This window comes from Cervus elaphus, chromosome 5 (genome assembly GCF_910594005.1).
Source record: "Cervus elaphus chromosome 5, mCerEla1.1, whole genome shotgun sequence".
NCBI lineage: Eukaryota > Metazoa > Chordata > Mammalia > Artiodactyla > Cervidae > Cervus > Cervus elaphus.
In genome coordinates this window covers 83,558,622-83,577,824 of record NC_057819.1, presented here as the reverse complement: position 1 = coordinate 83,577,824, position 19,203 = coordinate 83,558,622, and the positions used below count along the sequence as shown (strand labels likewise).

The following is a 19,203-nucleotide window of genomic DNA, read 5'->3' as shown; positions in this document are numbered from 1 at the left end:
GGCAAGATACTGGAGTGGGCTGCCCTTTCCTACTCCAGGGGATCTTCCTGACCCAGGGATTGAACCCATGTCTCTTTCATTGGCAGGTGGATTCTTTACTGCTGAGCCACCTGGGAAACCCTAAAGGTAACTGTCTTTTACACAAATTATTTTGTCAAACTCTTCTGCTAATAGAGCTTAACTATAACCAGTCCAGGATCTCAAAAGAATACAACGTAAGATTAAGAGACTACATTGTACCTTCACTTCCCTCTTACACCTCAATGACTGCAGGTACAGTGATAAAGTAAAGTTACAGTAACTTTGTCACTGAATACTAGGGTAAGGAACCAAGCAATTGTCTAACTATTAACACAAACATGGTAATAAAGTGGAAGATTAACTAGTTGTACAAGCTCAAGTATATGCTGTAGCACAAGGCAAGTATACAAGCTGTGAGATACGTAACTTACAAGTGAGTTTGGTTACAACAAAACTTTATGAATTACCAATTTTCATTTCTTCCGAACTTTTAGTGACATTCAGTTTCAGAACTAATGGAGGAAGATAAAAAGAAGTGGTCCTCAACAATCCATGAAGGGAACTTGTGGTGGGGGTTAAGGGAGGACTTGTGCAAACCAGGCTGTCTAATTTCCTAAGAGGTGGATACATCTTTATCTCAGAGTAGACCAGTCCTCAGGCTCAAGTTTGAGAGTTACCTTTCCACCAATTAAAAAAATATTTCAGTAGATCCTAGAGCTCCCAGAACCATATACATAAGCAACAAGTTATCTTCTAAACTACTCTTTCAAAGAATTCTAGGCTTCTAAGTTACTACCAAGCATTCACCAAAGGCAATTTTTTGAGTCTCAGCTGTCATAGCTTAAATCCTACAGTGTCTGAGAAAGTAAAAATAAAACAGTGCTGGTCAAACAGTAAAATTATAACAAGGATGCAAACCACAAACACATTGAACTAAATGATTCTAAGAGATTCCTTTTTATCTGTCCACATAAAAGTTAGGTAGAAGACAATTGTTAAGAAAACACTATGAGATAATAAAGAGGGAAAATGGTAAGTCAAGAAACACGTGTTTTTTATTCTCTACCAGATCTCCAGATAAATGCAGCAAGAAATGTCTTCAAAAGCCAGCAGAGACCTTCAGCCTCAGAACTGTTTTATTTGCAGAAAAAGCAAAGATTTGGTGCAAAGTGGGGGCAGTTCCTGATACTTCTCAATCTATGTAGTACTTTTACTTTTTTTTCTCATTAAACACATTCTACCAAGAAAGCTGTGTATATTTATTTTTTAACCTTCTCTATCAAGAATGTACTCCATATGAAAGATTTACACTTTATTTTAAAAAAAACAAAATTAAATAAGAAGTAGGTGGCAAATCCTCACCAATCTACACATTTAAACGTTTTAAGAAGCATACTTAAGTAATGCCCATTTACACAACTAAACAGGAAACTGCTCCTTCCTAAAAAACCTCTCCCAGTTGTTAGGATAAGTGACCTATTCCAATCAGGTAACAGAAAGTTATTTGGGAGGGGGGTTCAGGATGGGGAACACACGTACACCTGTGGCGGATTCGTATCAACGCATGGCAAAACCACTACAATATTGTAAAGTAATTAGCCTCCAATGAAAATAAATTTATTTTTTTTAAAGTTACTTTTTCTCCCTTCTCTTCAAATAAGGTCAGTAAGAATTTTTCCTTACTGCTGATACTTCTCAGTGAGAATACCCAGAACACTCACCCATTCTTCCCATATTTTCCAAGGGCATATTAAAAAGAAAAACATCCCAAAGCAATTCTGGGTTAGATGCACTCTCACAATGGGGTCACATAAAAGGGCTTTCATACTACATATCTGTGTCTAATAATATCTGTATAGATTAAAACTTTAAAATACAATGAAGGGAATTCCTGGCGGTCCAATGGCTAGGGCTCCACACTTCCACTGCTGCAAGCCCAGGTTTGATCCCTGGTCAGGAAACTAGGGTCCCACAAACTGCACAGTGCAGACAAAAAGCAAAACCCAAAACACTATAATGTTTTTAAACAGGTTTCATTTTCAAAACACCATATACTAGCCATAAAATATTCTCGTCAATTATAAAGGTCTAATGGTATATATATATACCACAGAAACTGAATCACAGACTGTGGAACAAATCATTAATAAATTCAGAGAACATATTAATATTAAGCGTCTCCATACTTGCAGCTGTTTTCAGAGAATACAAAATAATACTCAAACTCTGTCCACATTTTTTAATCCTCTCAACTGGCAAAATATTGCCACTTTTGAAGTTGTTTGTTGTTCATTCACTAAGCTGTGCTGGACTCTCTGCGACCCCATGGACTGTAGCATGCCAGGCTTCCCTTTTGTCCTTCACTATCTCCTGGAGTTTGCTCAAACTCCCATCCACTGAGTCAGTGATGCCATCCAACCATCATGTCTTCTGTCACCCCTTTCTCCTTCTGCCCCCCAATCTTTCCCAGAATCAGGGTTTTTTCCGATGAGTCAGCTCTTCCCATCAGGTGGCTTAACTCTATTAGAGCCTCAGCTTCAGTCCTTCCAATGAACATTCAGGGTTCATTTCCTTCAGGATTGACTGGTTTGATCTCTTTAGTGTCCAAGGGACTCTCAACTGTTGAAGTTGGGAATATTCTATTTTGGGATATATTTGGAAGTTTCTATAATAAAGTATCTTTTTTAAACTTCAAATAATTTTTATTATTTTATAATTATTTATAAAATAAGGATATGGAGTCAATACCCTTCAGTCCAAGAAAATGGATTGCTTTCTTTTTGAATAGTTGTGACATGCATATGACCATTCATCCTATACAAAAGGGTATAACTACTATTAAAAGTCACTCACTCCATGTTTCCAGTAATACCTCTCTCCCGCCAGCAATTAGGGACACTTTTCCATCTTAGACATCCTATGCACAGATGGAAAAAAATATATATACATATATATATTCCTCCAGTTTCCCTTAAAAAGAAACACTAGTCTCCCTTAGGAAAAAAAACAAACCACTAATGGTACATGCACAAAAGCACACAACTATCCATCGCTCCCTTTTGAAGAAAGCCACCCAAACTTTGCCATTTGTTTAGTTTCCAGGCTAGATTCTGCATACTAGTCTGTAAGTGGCACTACTGTTTAAGACTTGACATTTAAATCTAGTTCAGATTCTAAAAAATAAGTAGTCATCCATCCCTGGCTACCCACTGGGGACTGGTTCCAGGTGCCCTGGCAGACATCAAAAACCCACAGATGCTGGTTAAGTCCTTTATAAGTGTGGGAAACCACAGACACGGAGAGGAGGGTTGACTGTAAACAGATTTACTGTTAATCAGCACACCCAACACTCTGGATGCCCTGGATTATATTTTACAGATGACACAGAACTGTTTCCTTTTCCTTCTCCCCTCTCCCCCCAATTTGGATTAACACACCAAGGGGAAAAAAGACACTGCATTCTTAGTTTTGTAGTGAAAAAAAAAATTTCAGATTCCCCACAATCCAGAGAACACAGAAGGTTCTTCATTCAAATAGACAATTACTGTACAAATGTATAACTCTGATTATAAACTACAAATGCCATCCAGAATCAGTTCTGTGGATTCATCATAGGAGCCAAAATGTCTGGGTTTAGCCCTAGTTTTGCCACATAAATGACCAAAGGTAAATCAGTTATCTCTGTATATCTATCATTTCTTCATCTGAAACATCTGAGATCATAGTACATTTCCCACAATTGTGAGGATTTAATTGAAGTGCTTTCAGAACATAGTAAAGCCTCAATAGACACTACTAGTACATATAACACATGAGTACTCTGGCCAGCTCAAGATTAGCTTTTTTTGAATTTGCATTTTATCTGTTTAATTCAGCTGTGCTAGAAGTTGGCTAAGACTCTGGGTGTGAATTTCTCTGAACTACTGATAAAAAGATTACTAGTCTCTCCATGCTTAACTAGACACTGCATGTTTGTTTTTTCTTTTGAGAAAAGGAAATTACTCTTTAAAATGTCCAATTTTGCTCTTTAATTTACCGAACTAAAAGTCAGGCAGAGACCAGAATCTTCAAAATCACAGAACACTCTTTGGTCTCGGCGGCAGAAGCAAGATGACGAAGGGAATGTCATCGTTTGGAAAGTGTCGGAATAAGACGCACTCGCTGTGCCGCCGCTGTGGCTCTAAGGCCTATCACCTTCAGAAGTCGACCTGTGGCAAGTGTGGCTACCCTGCCAAGCGAAAGAGAAAGTATAATTGGAGTGCTAAAGCTAAAAGACTTAATACCACCAGGACTGGTCGAATGAGGCACCTAAAAATTGTATACCGCAGATTCAGGCATGGATTCTGTGAAGGAACAACACCTAAACCCAAGCAAGCGGTTGTTGCAGCATCCAGTTCATCCTAAGGATTTCAACAATTAGTCGCGCAATAAATGTTCTGGCTTTAAAAAAAAAAAAAAAAAAAAATCACGTAACATGGAATCATGTAACATATCCATGCCAAGTAACCCCAATTTTATTTCAATTCTTATTTTTAAGAGCACCATGGAACAGTACTACTAAGGCTTTCTAGCAAACCTGGTAAATATGTCTCCTAAACCTTTGTTTAGGGAGCAAGCCAGGGAAGCTAATGCAAACAGAAGGCATAAGGTCAGGAGCAATAACTCTCTTTACCCTAAAGACCTCAAGGCTAAGAAACAGGTGAAGTGGAAAGCAGGAACAGTCTTCCTCCCTTAGTGTGCCAAAGAGTTGAAGCTATCTGGTTCAGAGAGACACGCACACACTGCCCCCAACCCCCAAAACATTTCCAAAACCAAAATTTCCCAATTTTTCCTAACCTGCCCATGCCCCACTATTTCAGATCCATTTACCCAAGTAAACTGTAGCTCCTCAAATAAAAAAACTTTCTTAAAGAATGAAAGTCTCTGCCATTTCTGCCTCTCAGTTCTAAAGGCTCAAATATTCTTACACAAAAGGACAACATTCCTTTACTAATTATACATGGCTAATTACTTTTCAGGATAACTACAGATTAAAGGACTTATGAAACCCAGGATTCTGCACTAATATAAACAAAAAAGGAGAAGTTGTTCCTTGCAAAAGAAAGCTAACTTAAAAATGGTAAAAGACTGATGGAATTCTTTAAAAGTCAGTCTTTTGCAATCAACACAATAATTGATTCAGACAAAAATCATCAATGGATACAAAAACAGATGAAATTTTGAGGAACAACAAGTATTTGCAGTGTCTCAAAATACCTCCCCACAAAACACTTATTACAAAGGGAAAAGGAGATACATGGTGAAGAAAACTGTTAGGCCCAACCCTCATCAAAGGGTTGTGACAAAAGTTAACATAACTAGCAATGAGTCAAAACGATAGCATGTGCTTCCCAATGTGAAGCATTACAAAGAACACATCACTCCTGTAGTATTCCGGCCAAACTATACAACCTGAATTCAACCATGAAGACACATCAGACAAACGCAAACTGAGGAACATGCCACAAAAAAGTGACCTGTATTCTTTTAAAGAGACAGGACAACTCATTCATAATCCTGAATTTTCTTACAAAGAACATTACTGGAACAACTGATGAAATCTGAACTGAGCCTGAGATAACAGTAGTCTGTCAAATTCTTCACCTCAATCACTGCAGCATGGCTGTATAAGACCATTTGGTCATTCTTATTAAACACACACTGGAGTATGTAGTGGCAAGAGGCATCATATCTACAAACCACTTTCAAACAGTTCAGTTAAAAAAAAAATGTACTGAGAGAGGATAAATCAAATGTAACAAAAAAAACCAAGAACTGACAAATCTGGGTAAAGTGTGCAAAGAATCTTTGTACCATTCTTCGACTTTTCTGTAAATCTCAAACTCTGTAAGAATTAGAATGTTTTTTACAAGAGTCATAACTGAAGGCAACATACAGATCTTGCATGGATCCTGCTTTAAACGAACCAAACATTTAGGGACAATAAGGGAAATCTGAATATGGATTGGTTTTCAGAACACTGAGGAATTGTTAACTATTAGGATACTATAATGATACCATGATTATAAAAAGCTTTTATTTTCTAAAGATGCATGCATACTGGAATATTTATGAAACATTGTAATAGCCTAAATTTTAAAAAATGTTTAATTAAAACAAATACAGCAAAATAGCATTAAAAATCTAGATGACTTGGGTATATGCTCTTACCAGTATTACGAAAATATGCAAATTTATTATTTTTTGAAGCTTTAAAAGAGGGATGAATCTATGCTCTTATAGATTACAGAACTTGAAAATTAAATTGAAGCTATAAGGATTAGACTTTATTGGGACAGTTTACCTGCAGGGCAGGAAGGAAGACCATAACTTCAAAAGGCAGAGATGAAAATCAAACCATTCATCTGGTTTGATTTTGCTCTGTGAAGGAGCTGAATAACATCTGCCCAATCAGAACCGAGAGGTTTGCTACACTGTCCAATATGGCCACATGTAGCCATTTACTTTTGCTTAGTAAATAAAATTTAAAATTCAGTTTCTCAGTCACACTGATCTCATTTCAAGCACTCAACTGCCACATGTGACTACCATAGTGGAAAGCACACAATGTAGAATACTTCCATTATTGCACAGTTCTACTGCAGAGCACTGTTTTCAGAAGTTTTTCTTGCGAGTCCAACAAGGAGAAAGGGAGAACTTCTTTTAAATTAAAATCTGGCAAAATATAAAGGACAGCTGGCAAAAAGACACACTCACCCTAGATAAGGATTGCAGACAAGACAAGGAGAAGCAGGAAAAAAATTACAACTTGCAGGGCTCAGAGTCCAGGTAGCTGCAGGAGGCTTAAGCGGAAAAAGTCTACAAAGTTCAAAGCTACCACAAGTCCAAGGAAGAGACCACCTCACTCTGGGTGCCTTTTAAGAAAGCACTAAACATTCAAATAACTAAGGCCCAGGTTAAAAGGGACTGATGTAATTTCTTCAGAGAACAGGGGAAAAGATAAGCCCATCTCTGTGCCTGATAAAACTACCACTGCCTCAATTTTTAAGATGCTCATCAATGTCAAAAAGCTTTTGGGGAAAGAAGAGTACAACTGTAAGATGAATCCTCAATTTAAAAAATGTTGACTCTGAAAGAGACTGTATTAATATCAAAGAAATGTGGTCAAATTTTTTAACTTCAGCAATATTAGATTCAGAAATCCAAGTTAAATGCTCACCAGTTTTTAACACTTTAAGCTTTGATTTTCCAGTCTTGGTTTTGAAACTATACTTGATTTAACTGTCCACGTGGCAAACAGAAAAGAGAAAGCGTCTATCCCTGTATGAGGGGGAGCAAGGCATGATTAGGTGCCGTATAAAAGGTTTATTTAAGCAATTTAATAAATGGGAAGCTCTTAGAGCTTCCCTGGTGGCTCAGACGGTGAAGAATCCACGTGCAATGCGGGAGACGTGGGTTTGATCCCTGGGTTGGGAAGATCTCCTCAAGGGGGGCATGGCAACCTATCCAGTATTCTTGCCTGGAGAATCCCCATGAACAGAGAAGCCTGGCGGGCCACAGTCCATGGGGTCGCCAAGAGTCAGACACGACTGAGAGACTAAGCACACAAGCTCTTAGAATGGCATGGGGGCACATTTGTTTTAGAGATGTCTATCCTTTTACAGCTATTTAACTCTGGGACCATGGTATCATGACAAACGATTCTAAAACAGATTAGCTCTGATGTCATGCTACTAACATTACATAGCGAGGGCCAATGTGGGAATCACTTTTTTTCAAAATTCTTGTCACTAAAGAAAGCTTGGAAATTCTTCACGTATCAAGGAAATCAGGAAATCCACTGACGATGAGTCAGCATCTATTAGAATACATTAGTGATCTAACTATGAAAACGTTGTTAAAGGAACCAAATGGACTATGTCTATATTTAATCCAATAGTATACATGTATTAAAAAGGGTAGAAAATTCTGCCATAAGACAATTCAACCAACTAAAACCAGACTACTTTTTCCACGTCCAATTCTTTGACTAGCTAAAAATGACACTCTCCATCAGCACAACGTCCGTTTAAGCAATCAATCACAACTGTGTCTATGCCTACAAATATCATACAATTTAAAGAATGACAAATGTGCTTTGTGTCTACTAATTTCAACCAGCACTTCCTACATTTGATCAGACAGGAACATTCACTGGAAACAGGCTTCTTTATAAGCACACCCGGGGAGTCTGCTTCCTAATGAATGACTAGTAAGCTCAGAACACAACTCATTTATCAGCTGAATCAGCTGAAGATCAAAATATATTAAATTTTGTGTTTATGACAGCATTATTATGGATTATGTTTCACAATTAGTGCTTGGCTTTACACTTTCCGGTTCCTTCCTCCTTGTTTCATCTTAATAGAATGTAAAGGAAACACGCACAGATACTGTATTTCAGACAAGGCAGTTTTTGTGCCTGCTCTCCGGTATAGTCCTACTTCAGTTACATTTTCTGTAAGTGAATCATGCAGCTTTTTGGGGGAGGGGGAGGTGCACCATGTGGCTTGCAGGATTCTAGTTCCCCCACCAAGAATGGAACCCTCACCCCCTGCAGGGGAAGCGCACTCTTAACCACGAGACAGAGAATGAAGTCCCTGAATCTTGTATCTTGATAAAGACTTAATAAGTCTTTATTTACTTCACTGCTACAGAGTAAAGAAGTCAACAATTTTAGTCCTGTTGATACTTGGATGTCACCCAATACTGATAGTTTTAAGTGCTTGAAGATCTGGTTAACTTCCTACCCAAGGATTTCACTCAGCATGACTTCCTTTAAAAGCTCCAAACATCCTCTACCTTCACCGCCATTAATCACAGTGAAGAAAATGCTGACAGTAGTTAACTGCTGAGCCTTTCCAGGAAACTAGCACAACGTCAAAAACCGCAATTGCTGTTTTCTATAGGAAATTTTAAAAATGCTGAAAACGCAGCATTCCTCTAGTTCTTTCATCAACAGTATAGCAGCCAGTGTTTTCTATGTACTTCACACATTTTAAGCAACAAATAAAAATGCCCTTGTGGACTCCATACTTAACATATACAATTGTTTCTACTCCATATAAATCTCTGAAGCAATCATTCTCAGGAGTTGTTTTTTTTTTTTTTAACTCTGGTCACTCATGCCAAACTGTTTAAGTGATATTTTCAGGAAGGAACCATAGTTGCAGACAGGAACTGTAAGGCTACTAGCTTTGGTAAACTATCAGGAGATTCAAAGAATTTTTCCTACTTGTAGCCAGCTAACTGGAAAATTTCAAACCTTATATGTGACTCATTCTTTAAAATAACCCAATAATTTGATGAAATATCACATATTAATTCTAATCAAGCTGCAGGGAAATACAGGGAAATTTTTATACCCCAAATCTTGCAGATATATCTGACTGCCCAGGGTTTTGCCCTTTCCTGTATAAATGCCATTTAGCTGGCACAAAATAACTGAATGCTACCAAAGACTGGTTCCAGGTGATGGTTACAGGTAGTATCTCAGAAAAAATGGAAATGCAATCTAAAGCAGAACACACAATTTAATGGAGGGCAGAACTACAAAGATTGGAAGAGAACACACAGAAATAAAAACACTAAACAGGGTATTCATTTTCCCAAGCAGACTATTCCCTGGTCATCCAAAAAAGCTTTTGATAACTGTTGGAGAGAATGTGGAAATACTGGAACCCTCATACGTGGCTGATGGGGATGTAAAATGGTGTAGCTGCTGTGAAAAAGCTGGGTGGCCCCTCAAAAAGTTAAAACACAGAGTTTATCACAGTGTCACAGTGTCAGTCACTCGGTCATGCTTGACTCTTTCTGACCCCATGGACTGTAGCCCCCCAGGCTCCTCTGTCCATGGAATTCTCCAGGCAGGAATACTGGGGTGGGTTGCCATTTCCTTCTCCAGGGGATCTTCCCGATTCAGGGATCAAACCCCAGTCTCCCACACTGCTGAGTTACCATATGACCGAACAATTCCACTCCTCAGTATATATTCAAAACAACTAAATATAGGTATTCAAACAAAAACTTGTACATTAATGTTCATAGTAGCACTATTCACAACAGTCAACAGGTAGAAAGAACACATGTTCATCAGTTGATGACAGGAAAAATAAAATGTGGTATATCCATTCAAAGGAGTATTATTCAGCCATAAAAGAATGAAGTACTTAAACTAATACATACTACACGGCTAAACCTCAAACAGTATGCTGAGCAAAGGAGGTTAGACACACAAGATCACAGACTGTATGATTCCATTTATAGATAAATTCAGAGACAAAGCATATTAATGGTTTTGGGGGATGGGAGGAAGGAGACACCTTAATGGATATGAGGTTTCCTTTCAGTTTAATGAAACACTTTGGAACTAGATACAGGTGATAGCTACAAAATACTGTGAACATACTAAATACCATTATATTGTTCGTTTTAAAATGGTTAATTTTAACTTTAGATGTGCTTAATATATAATTCAAGTAGTCATTTGACTTTAAGTTTATAGACATTTAAAAGTATAAAGTAACTTGGAAATGACTTTCTACTCTTCACATTTCAGAAACCATTTAAACTCTTCAAACCCATGTGTCACACAACAGAGTCTTCATTAGCAGTAGAAAAGTCATCTCCATTCCATCACAGTGCTTTTAAAAAATTCATTATGGTGCAATCATGGGAAATTTATATAACATGCCTCTAATTTCTTTTTATGTATCAGGAGTTGTTTTACACTTCTTTTTGGATTATAATCTCCAGAAACATCTCCCTAATGGACTGGTTTTCAAGCAGTATTTAAAATGTTTGCTTACAACATCAGACAGTTTTAATTGTGAGGCAATACAGAGAAGAATAATTATTAGGTGTTACCTCTTACCAATGCAGCTGATTTCAAGTCCATGGTAGCCTTCACTGAATGGTGTTGTAATATTCAATTCAAACAGAAGCAACTGTGAAAGGACTCAGTAATATGAGTACTTGGTAAGACTGTTTATGTAAGGAAACTCTTTCCAGAGGAATATTTTATGGTTTAAAAAAGAAACCTGCCATAGATTTGCACAGTTCAGTAGGAGAGAATGTAAAATATTATAGGGAACTGGGAAAGAGATGGATTTTGTAAACCATCTTCTGCCTACCAGTTGTCTTCCCTAATTATTAATCTTTCAAATAATGAGATCTACCCAAAGTCAGTTTGTCAAGCTGAGCATACATGGATAGTCTTTTGCCTCCCTCTGTCCACAATAGTCATTTTTAAGCCCTCTTTCTGATAAGCAGTTGGTCAGAAATAGATGAAAGCAACTTTCAATCCAATTCTCATTTTTCATTTCACATGATTTCAAGGGTCATTAAAAACTGCAACCCCCAGGACCTCGAATTCTTCCTTCCCTATTTCAGAAATGGACTGGATGAAAACAAGGAGGAGAAGGAGAGTCTGGTATAACTCCAAGAGCCTGGCTTCAATAACTCACTAAATGGGCATTTTTTCCCCTCTCACATAGCATATATGTTCAGCTCTACTGGATGAAGAGGCCCTCCAGCATAGGGCTAAGGATGAATATTTGAGTATCTGTATGGGCTAAGCATGATGATATAAATACAAACACATACTATAGTCTAACTTAACAACTGCCAAAAAGTATTATTTTAATTATTTAATAAATGAGGAAGTTGAGGAAAGCTAATAAGACAGAGCTTGGATTAAACATCTGAGGCATTTTCCACAATGGTATATTGCATAATTAAAAAATTTTAATGTGACAAAATGGTTTCAATGGACCCAGTTCCTACTCTTTCAAAAACAGGCTTTAAAATCTGCTGTACTTCAGGGGACTTCCATGCCAGTCCGGTGGTTAAGATCCAAGCTTCCACTGCAGGAGGCATAGGTTTGATCCCTGCACAGGTTCAGTTCAGTCACTCAGCCGTGTCCGACTCCATGTTTGCAACCCCCATGGACGGCAGCATGCCAGGCTTCCCCATCATCAACTCCAAGAGTTTACTCAAATTCATGTCCATTGAGTCGGTGATGCCATCCAACCATCTCATCTTCTATCGTCCCCTTCTCCTCCTGCCTTCAATCTTTCCCAGCATCAGGGTCTTTTCCAGTGAGTCAGTTCTTCGCATCAGGTAGCCAAAGTACTGAAGTTTCAGCTTCAGCATCAGTCCTTCCAACGAATACTCAGGACTGATTTCCTTTAAGATGGACTGGTTGGATCTCCCTGCAGTCCAAGGGACTCTCAAGAGTCTTCTCCAACACCACAGTTCAAAAGCATCAATTCTTTGGTGCTCAGCTTTTTTTACAGGTAGGGGAACTAAAGATCCCACATGCTTCAAGGCACGACCATAAATAAATAAATAATAAAATCTGCTGTACTTCAGAACTTAAAGAAAAGCCCTTACTTACCCAATGATTCAGAACAGGAAGTATTAATATTACTGGCAGTTCTGCGTCCGGAGCCCAATCCTACGAATCTCTAACCCCTTTCCCATCTCCGGTTATGCTACTCAACCTGAACGAGCGTGCTCTACTCCCATGTTCCCCGCCCCCCTCCCCAAGCACAGCAGTCTTCCTTGAGTTCCACTCCAGTTTTACACTAGAATAAACACAAAAACATGAATAATATAGTAAAGCAGAAGTTTCCTGCTTTCACAAGTGGCTTCAGACTGGAACACATTCACTTTCCAGTCATTAAGGAAAGAAAGAGAAATTTGAGAAGTTCAGCCTTATGAAAGGGATATGGATAATTCTTGGATATTACAAGTTAACCTGATCCCAATCATTCTGCACAACTTTTTACCAGGAACCTGGATAAGGCCCTTTAAAAACCTCAGCTAAATAACTGTTTAAAGGCACAGAAAATCAGATGTTGGTTCACCTGGCCCCTACTTTTCTCTTAATATAAAAACTACTGACCTAAAAACAACCTACTAGTAGAATAGTAGAATGTATACAAAGACCACCGCAGCACAAATACAAAGCATACATATCAGTCACCAAGTGAGGCAACATGCCACAATGAAAGAGCAAATATTAAAGTCTAAGCTCCCACTCACTGTGTGCGACTCTATAGGTTAACTGCTATGAACTTCTATTTTCCCCATCAGCAAAATAAGGCTAACCCTACCTACCTGAAGGGATGTTCTTGCTCATCAAATGAGATCATAAAGGTAAAATATTTAGCAGAGTTCCTGACACACCATAGGTGTTCAAATAACTCTAATGGTCCATTTTTGATCTTGTAGATTTCAGGACAATTAAGATTTGATGAATTGTTACACCCTCTAAAACAGAATAAACTATCTTAAATTACGTCTTTTGTAAAACAAAAGAAGGGACAAAAATCTAAGTCTGACAGATGGATTTTGCAGAATACATTCAGATCCAGGCCTCCTGCCACCCCCCCATAGTTAAGAGCATTAGCCTCAGGCGCTTGGCCAAGAAGTGGGGGGTGGGTGGGGAGGAGACATCTAGAGCTCTAAACTTTGCTATGGCTTACAATTTGATTTTATGAAGTAGCTTAAGCACAGCTATGTAAATAAATTTTTAAAAATAGCCTCTTTCTAATATGAAGGACTAAGATCTCATTTCCTATCTAAGCAAACACACATTTCTGCACTATCATTTTATATAAGGACAAATAAACAACACCAACAAAGGCCTGACTGGCATTCCAGGTGGGCATTTTATCAGATGTGGTTTATTAGGAGTCTCATCTATCTGACCAAGGGACACTAATGAAAGATGTACCAATGGCACATGTGAGCACTCACGGGATACAATAAATGATTAATGTACAAACTTCTTTCTTTTGGGTAGTTTCAGAGCAGAATCAATTTTGTGTCCTACTACTATTTGTATTAAACCCTGCACTGTATCAAACATTCAGTAACAACCATGGTTACAATTACATGTGGACAGCCTCTGCGAACTAGTCAATGCAAGCTGCAGTCAGTTCTGTTCACCACTTTGTCCTTAGTGTAAGGTAACTGTTGATGTATAGTAAATATTCAAATTTCAGGTTGAGTACCAAATATTTATAAACCACAAAAATCTAGGTATTAAGTCTACAAATATGTGTCACTGGCTGAGAGGTGTCTGAATAGAATAGACTGGACAGAAATTATACAGCTGACAATGAATACCTTCCAGTGATACACCAAGGACTTTCACATACATGACAGACCTTCACGATAACTCTGTGAGGTAGTACACCTATTCTACAGAGAAAAAGGAGCAAAAGGCGAGTCTTAACCTGCTTCTCTAATACTCCAGCCATATTCCACAAGCCACATGCAGTTCTGAGCACCTGAAATGTGGTCACTGTGACTGAATTTATTTTCAATATTAAGTTAATTAAAATTAAACAGTAACAGATAATCAAGTCAATTATGGCAAACTTATGTTTGGAACAACCTATATATGCAAACCTGTTTTTCCAACTATAACTTTATGAATGCTGAGATGTGCTCGAAGTATAAAACACCTATCAGATTTTGAAAATTCAGTACCCCCAAAAAAGGAATAAAAAGTATCTCACCTGAAAGATTTATACTGATTACACATTGAAATAATAACACTTGGGGTCCACTGAGTTAAACAAAACATTAAAATTAATTTTACCTGTTTTTTACTTTTAATATGGCCACTGGAAAATCAGATATGGCTTGTATTTTTCTATTGGATGGCACTGATCTCAACACCCTCCAAACCCCTGCTCTGTCTACTACACCACATCATTAACCACACATTAAATCAGTAGAGAAATCACTTCTCAGACCAAAGTCCAACAGAAAAAAAAAGGCACACCAGGATACTGCATAACTTCTCATCTCAACGCCAATCATTGTTTTTCTTTGAAATATTTAGTGTCAGAAGACCTAGATTTAAATCTCACTCTGCAGTATTCCTTTGGGCACGAGTTTAAGTCTCTCTCCAGCTGTTTAAGATATTAAGGGAAGACATGGAAGCACCCACTACATTCATAGGACACAACAGACTCTTAAAAGTGCTGCTCCTTCCATTCACTAGTCACTGTCCATCATCACCACTTCCCAAAAGAGACAGTATTCAACCAACACTCTGTATTAATAAGCGTTAGCTAACACAATGTCCAAGGGACTTCCCTGGGAGACTAGTAGTTAAGAATCCGCCTTCCAATGCAGGGGACATGGGTTCAACCCCTGGCCCAGGAACCAAGATCCCACATGCTGCAGGGCAACTAAGCCTGCATTCTACAACGAAGACTCAAAGCAGTAAAGTAAATAAATAATTTTAAATGTTCCAGACATATAAATATGGGTGACCAAATAAATCTTCACTCTTACGAAGCACATCAGTATTGCCTGCAATTGTGCAGTCCAATGTCCTCGTTAATAGCTTCACGTAGCTACTGACATTTACACTAACTGAAAAGAAGTAAAAATTTAGTCCCTCAGACATAATAGTAACATTTCAAGTGCTCAATATGCCTTTGTAGCTAGTATAAATTTTCATCATGGAAGAAAGTTCCATTGGAGAGTAGCTTTCAAAAAGTTAAAGCCACATAGTAACCATGACAGGAAAACATCTTGTTAAATATAATTCAAATATTATATAGGTTAAGGTTCTTGAAATCATGTACTTCACTCCACACCAAAATGAAAAGGACTGTGATTCTACACACATAGCATTTTATGTCTTAAATTATTTCCTAAACAGAGTGAAAGCACATTCCCTAGAATTAGCCACACCCCTTTACAAGCTGAGTAAATTGACCATTAGGAAAATACGGAAAAACCTGATACACCTTAAACGTGGCCTAGAGTAGACTGCCACATAATTCTAGGCAGTATGACTCTTCCAGGTGGTAGAGTTAAGCATATAACATACCCCAGTAACTCAGCACTGCTTTCTCTTTGCAAATCAAAATAACCATTATCAAGAACCCCCACCACTGAATTCACAACACATTCCATGCCTGCATTTATGGATCAAAGGGAAAAGAACAGGTTTGGGAGATTTTTAATTCAGACCCAAAGAACCTGGGAATACAGCAGAATGTGTCAATCATAAAGATACTAAATGAGCTAAGAAATGATGATTGCAGACAACTCTATACACAGCCTAGGATTTTTTTCAGAACCTGCAATTCTAACAAAATCTTGTTCAAATAGACACTCATCTGTTCACTGCTATCGGCCTAAACATCTTAAAAAAGAAAAAAAAAAAAACTTTGTAACTTAAAATATTAATGTTCATTTGATGTAGTTCTAAGCCCTTGATGACAGACCCTTCGGTTGGTCCAAGTAGTTAGTATAAATTCATTTCAAGTTCACCCTTTGACACTTTCACAGGTTAATGCTACACTCAAGTTCCTCAATTTTTGTTCCCAATTATTGTTTCAGAAAGATTTTGCAAACTGGCAGAGGCTCAGAGGTCAAAGACCTAAGATGCCAATTAAAATAATCCTTATTAATTTTTATAAAGGGAATGAATAAAAATGAAAAGTCAGGAATTATATTATTCTAAAAGAGGCTGGTGATTGGGGCTCTGAACAATTAATCATTTTCAGCTAGAGTATATAATCACCATAGCAAGCTTAAGCTTAGGCATGGGCTATATATACTACTCCAGAAATTGAAAGACTGAATTCTTTAAGTGTATTTGCATAGCTACTTTACACTCAACTCTTCAAAGTAGTTGAGAAGATGGCTTCACTCAAGTATTTGCAAAAACTATGAACCACTTAGAAAGGAGACCTATATTAAATGTGTCTTCAATTAGTGACAAGGTTGGAGTACAACCTTTGGAGTTATTCAATAATCTTGTTTCTTCATTAATAGAAAAGAAAAAACTATTGCTCAAACTACCACTAGTCAAGAAACAAGATTTACTAGTGGGATATACCTCTGTTTTGTAAAGCAAACAGCAATTGTTAACTGCTTTTCTTGTGTATGATTTTACATACTTTTGTCTGCAGGAAGATTATATTCCAGAAGCAGTTCAGTGTGAGGACAAGGGTGTGTTTTCCCTTCATACTCAAAAACATTATTTTCCTAACCCTTCACATTCAACAGTAGTAACCACAGCAACAAAAATTTTGATGGAGCATGAACAATAATTTCTGGGTCCATTCTGTCACTTAATGTTTCTTGACCTTCTGTCAAATAGTGTTCTATTGCATCGCATGAGTTATGAAAACCAAAAATGACTGAACAAAAGTACATTACTTAACTCATTTTTTTGAGTAAAGATTACTCATTATATTTCAAGACAAAGGAAAAGAAGTCTTGCTGATGCAAGCAAAGGTGATAACCTGTAAAAAACGAAATTATGTTGACAGCCAGACTATTAAATCTAATAGCAAGAAGCCTTTATATACGTTATAACAATGGCAGAAAATAAATAGCATTTCATGGTAAAGTGTCTAGTAGATCACTAGTGTTAGTGTCATGTCAAACCACTGGCATCTCTTGTCATTACGAATTAGTCCTTCAAATGACTGAGGGGAGGCAGGACTCTTTAAGGATGTAACTGGAAAGAAAACATACTTTATGAATAAATTTATTTCAGCCTAAGTAAAACAAGGATTGGTGAACCAGGAAAATCAGAAGCTCAAAAGACGACTTAATTCAGTCAAGTCCTCCAATGATCACCTGCCTGGGCCCGCCATGGGCAAGCTGCCAGATAAGACAGTCTGCTGCCTACAGGATACTGCACCATGGGGAAGAACTCTAGAACCTACTAAAGGCAGCCAATTACAGACCAAATAACCCTGCATATCTCAGGGCAAGTGTGCTGTATCCCCAGGGTTCATTCAATTCCTTGCAATCCTGAGGGAGGTACTCACGCCAAGCCAACTACCTGCTAACCTCCGGCAGACCCCACGATCACCTCTGGACAACTCCTTTCTGTTTTCTAGAACCACAGAGGGGATCAAAGCTGCACCATTCGCAGAGAAATCAAGAAAGTGAAAAAAGGCGAGTCCCCCTAGGAACCTTGATCCCCACCCCCGCAACGCACTCTGAAATTGACACCACCCTGATAAATACATTCCCCCATTCTATCCTCCTCCTTTTCCTTCAGTGACCTTCCCTGTTCCTACTGCCTTGGGCAAGACAAGAGAGGAGCTGCTGTCGTTCCCCCACCCCCGGGGAAGGTGCCTTTCCCTCTGAGAGGCGCAGAGGGAGGAAGGAAAAAAGCTTGCTCCTCCCCAACCCACCCGCGCCACAACTCCTAGGTGCAGGCACGATGGGGGAAAAGGGGAAAGAGAGAGAGCAATGAGAAGTGACAGCCCTGCGCTGGCTTAGGAGAAGAGAATTCCTGCTCCGGAAGAAACGCGGGAGATCACCACCACCGTACAACTCCCCCCGTCCCCGGCTCCACGAACCCAAATGAATGAACTGAATAAAACCGGGGGGTGGAAGGGTTTATCATGCGCAGTCCTTGCCATCCAGGAAGCAAAGACAGAGAGGTCTTCAAACCCCAGCGTGGCCTCGCTCCCCCACGGATCTCGACTCGCTTCCTTGCCACCCAAGCCCCACATCAATCATTTAACCCTTTAAGCTTTCGGAGATAGTGCCCCGTCCTCCGCCTACCTCAGGAACCTATACCCCCCCCCCCCTTCTACTCTTTTTGGCTTGGACTCAGACTCCCGCTTCTTCCTTCCGACCTCCCTCGTCTCCACAGCCCTCACGAGCCCCGGCCCACCGCACCTGAAGATGCTCCTGAAAACGAATTGGCAGAATCTGGGCCATGGCGCTGTCGCGGGGTATGGTCTCCTCCTGTCACTGGGGCTGCGGGGCAGTGGCTGCCCGGGCTCTCCAAGGAGAGGAGGAGAAGGGGGAGGGGGGAGGCTGGGCTCAGCAGGAGAGTCTCCGGGGACGCAGGAAACTGGCAGGCAGACGAAAGAGCTCAGGTCGGGGGCGGAGGCTCCAGGGTCCGGGAGAGCCGCAATGGCGGAACCGGGCGCAGCGCAGACTCCGGAAACGGCTGAGCCCTGCGGAGGGATCCCGGCAACAGAACTCCGCCCCAGTCACTTCACCCCCCCTCCGCCTTATGTACCCCTCCACGGAGTGCCGCGGCACCGCGGAGCGCAGGAATTCGGGACGCAGTGCGCCGAGGGACTCGCTGACGGCTGCGACAAGGCAATAAATAGAGGCATCGAAGGG

General features: G+C 39.3%; 2 protein-coding genes across 5 annotated transcripts in view; one reads left to right on the top strand and one right to left on the bottom strand.

The window, feature by feature from the left end:
• Positions 1–19,138, bottom strand: part of CLTC (clathrin heavy chain) — a 66,409-nt gene extending 47,271 nt beyond the window's left edge. For 2 of the 4 annotated variants that reach the window (XM_043902843.1, XM_043902840.1), the window contains exon 1: positions 18,748–19,135. In XM_043902843.1, the coding sequence (XP_043758778.1) occupies positions 18,748–18,789 (42 nt within the window). In that variant the 5' untranslated portion in view covers positions 18,790–19,135. Of the gene's footprint in view, positions 1–18,747 lie in introns of all 4 variants that reach the window. The other 2 variants (XM_043902842.1, XM_043902841.1) reach the window with 2 other exon arrangements.
• LOC122694304 (60S ribosomal protein L37-like) lies at positions 4,117–4,465 on the top strand. The gene has a single exon (XM_043902870.1). It carries the CDS (start codon positions 4,132–4,134, stop codon positions 4,423–4,425), a length of 294 nt encoding a protein of 97 aa, XP_043758805.1. The 5' UTR covers positions 4,117–4,131; the 3' UTR covers positions 4,426–4,465.
• Positions 19,139–19,203: the final 65 nt, after the last annotated feature.

What these genes read in the sequence shown, in the direction of transcription:
- LOC122694304 (XM_043902870.1), top strand. Translation starts at nt 4,132, where the DNA reads ATGACGAAGGGAATGTCATCGTTTGGAAAGTGTCGGAATAAGACGCAC.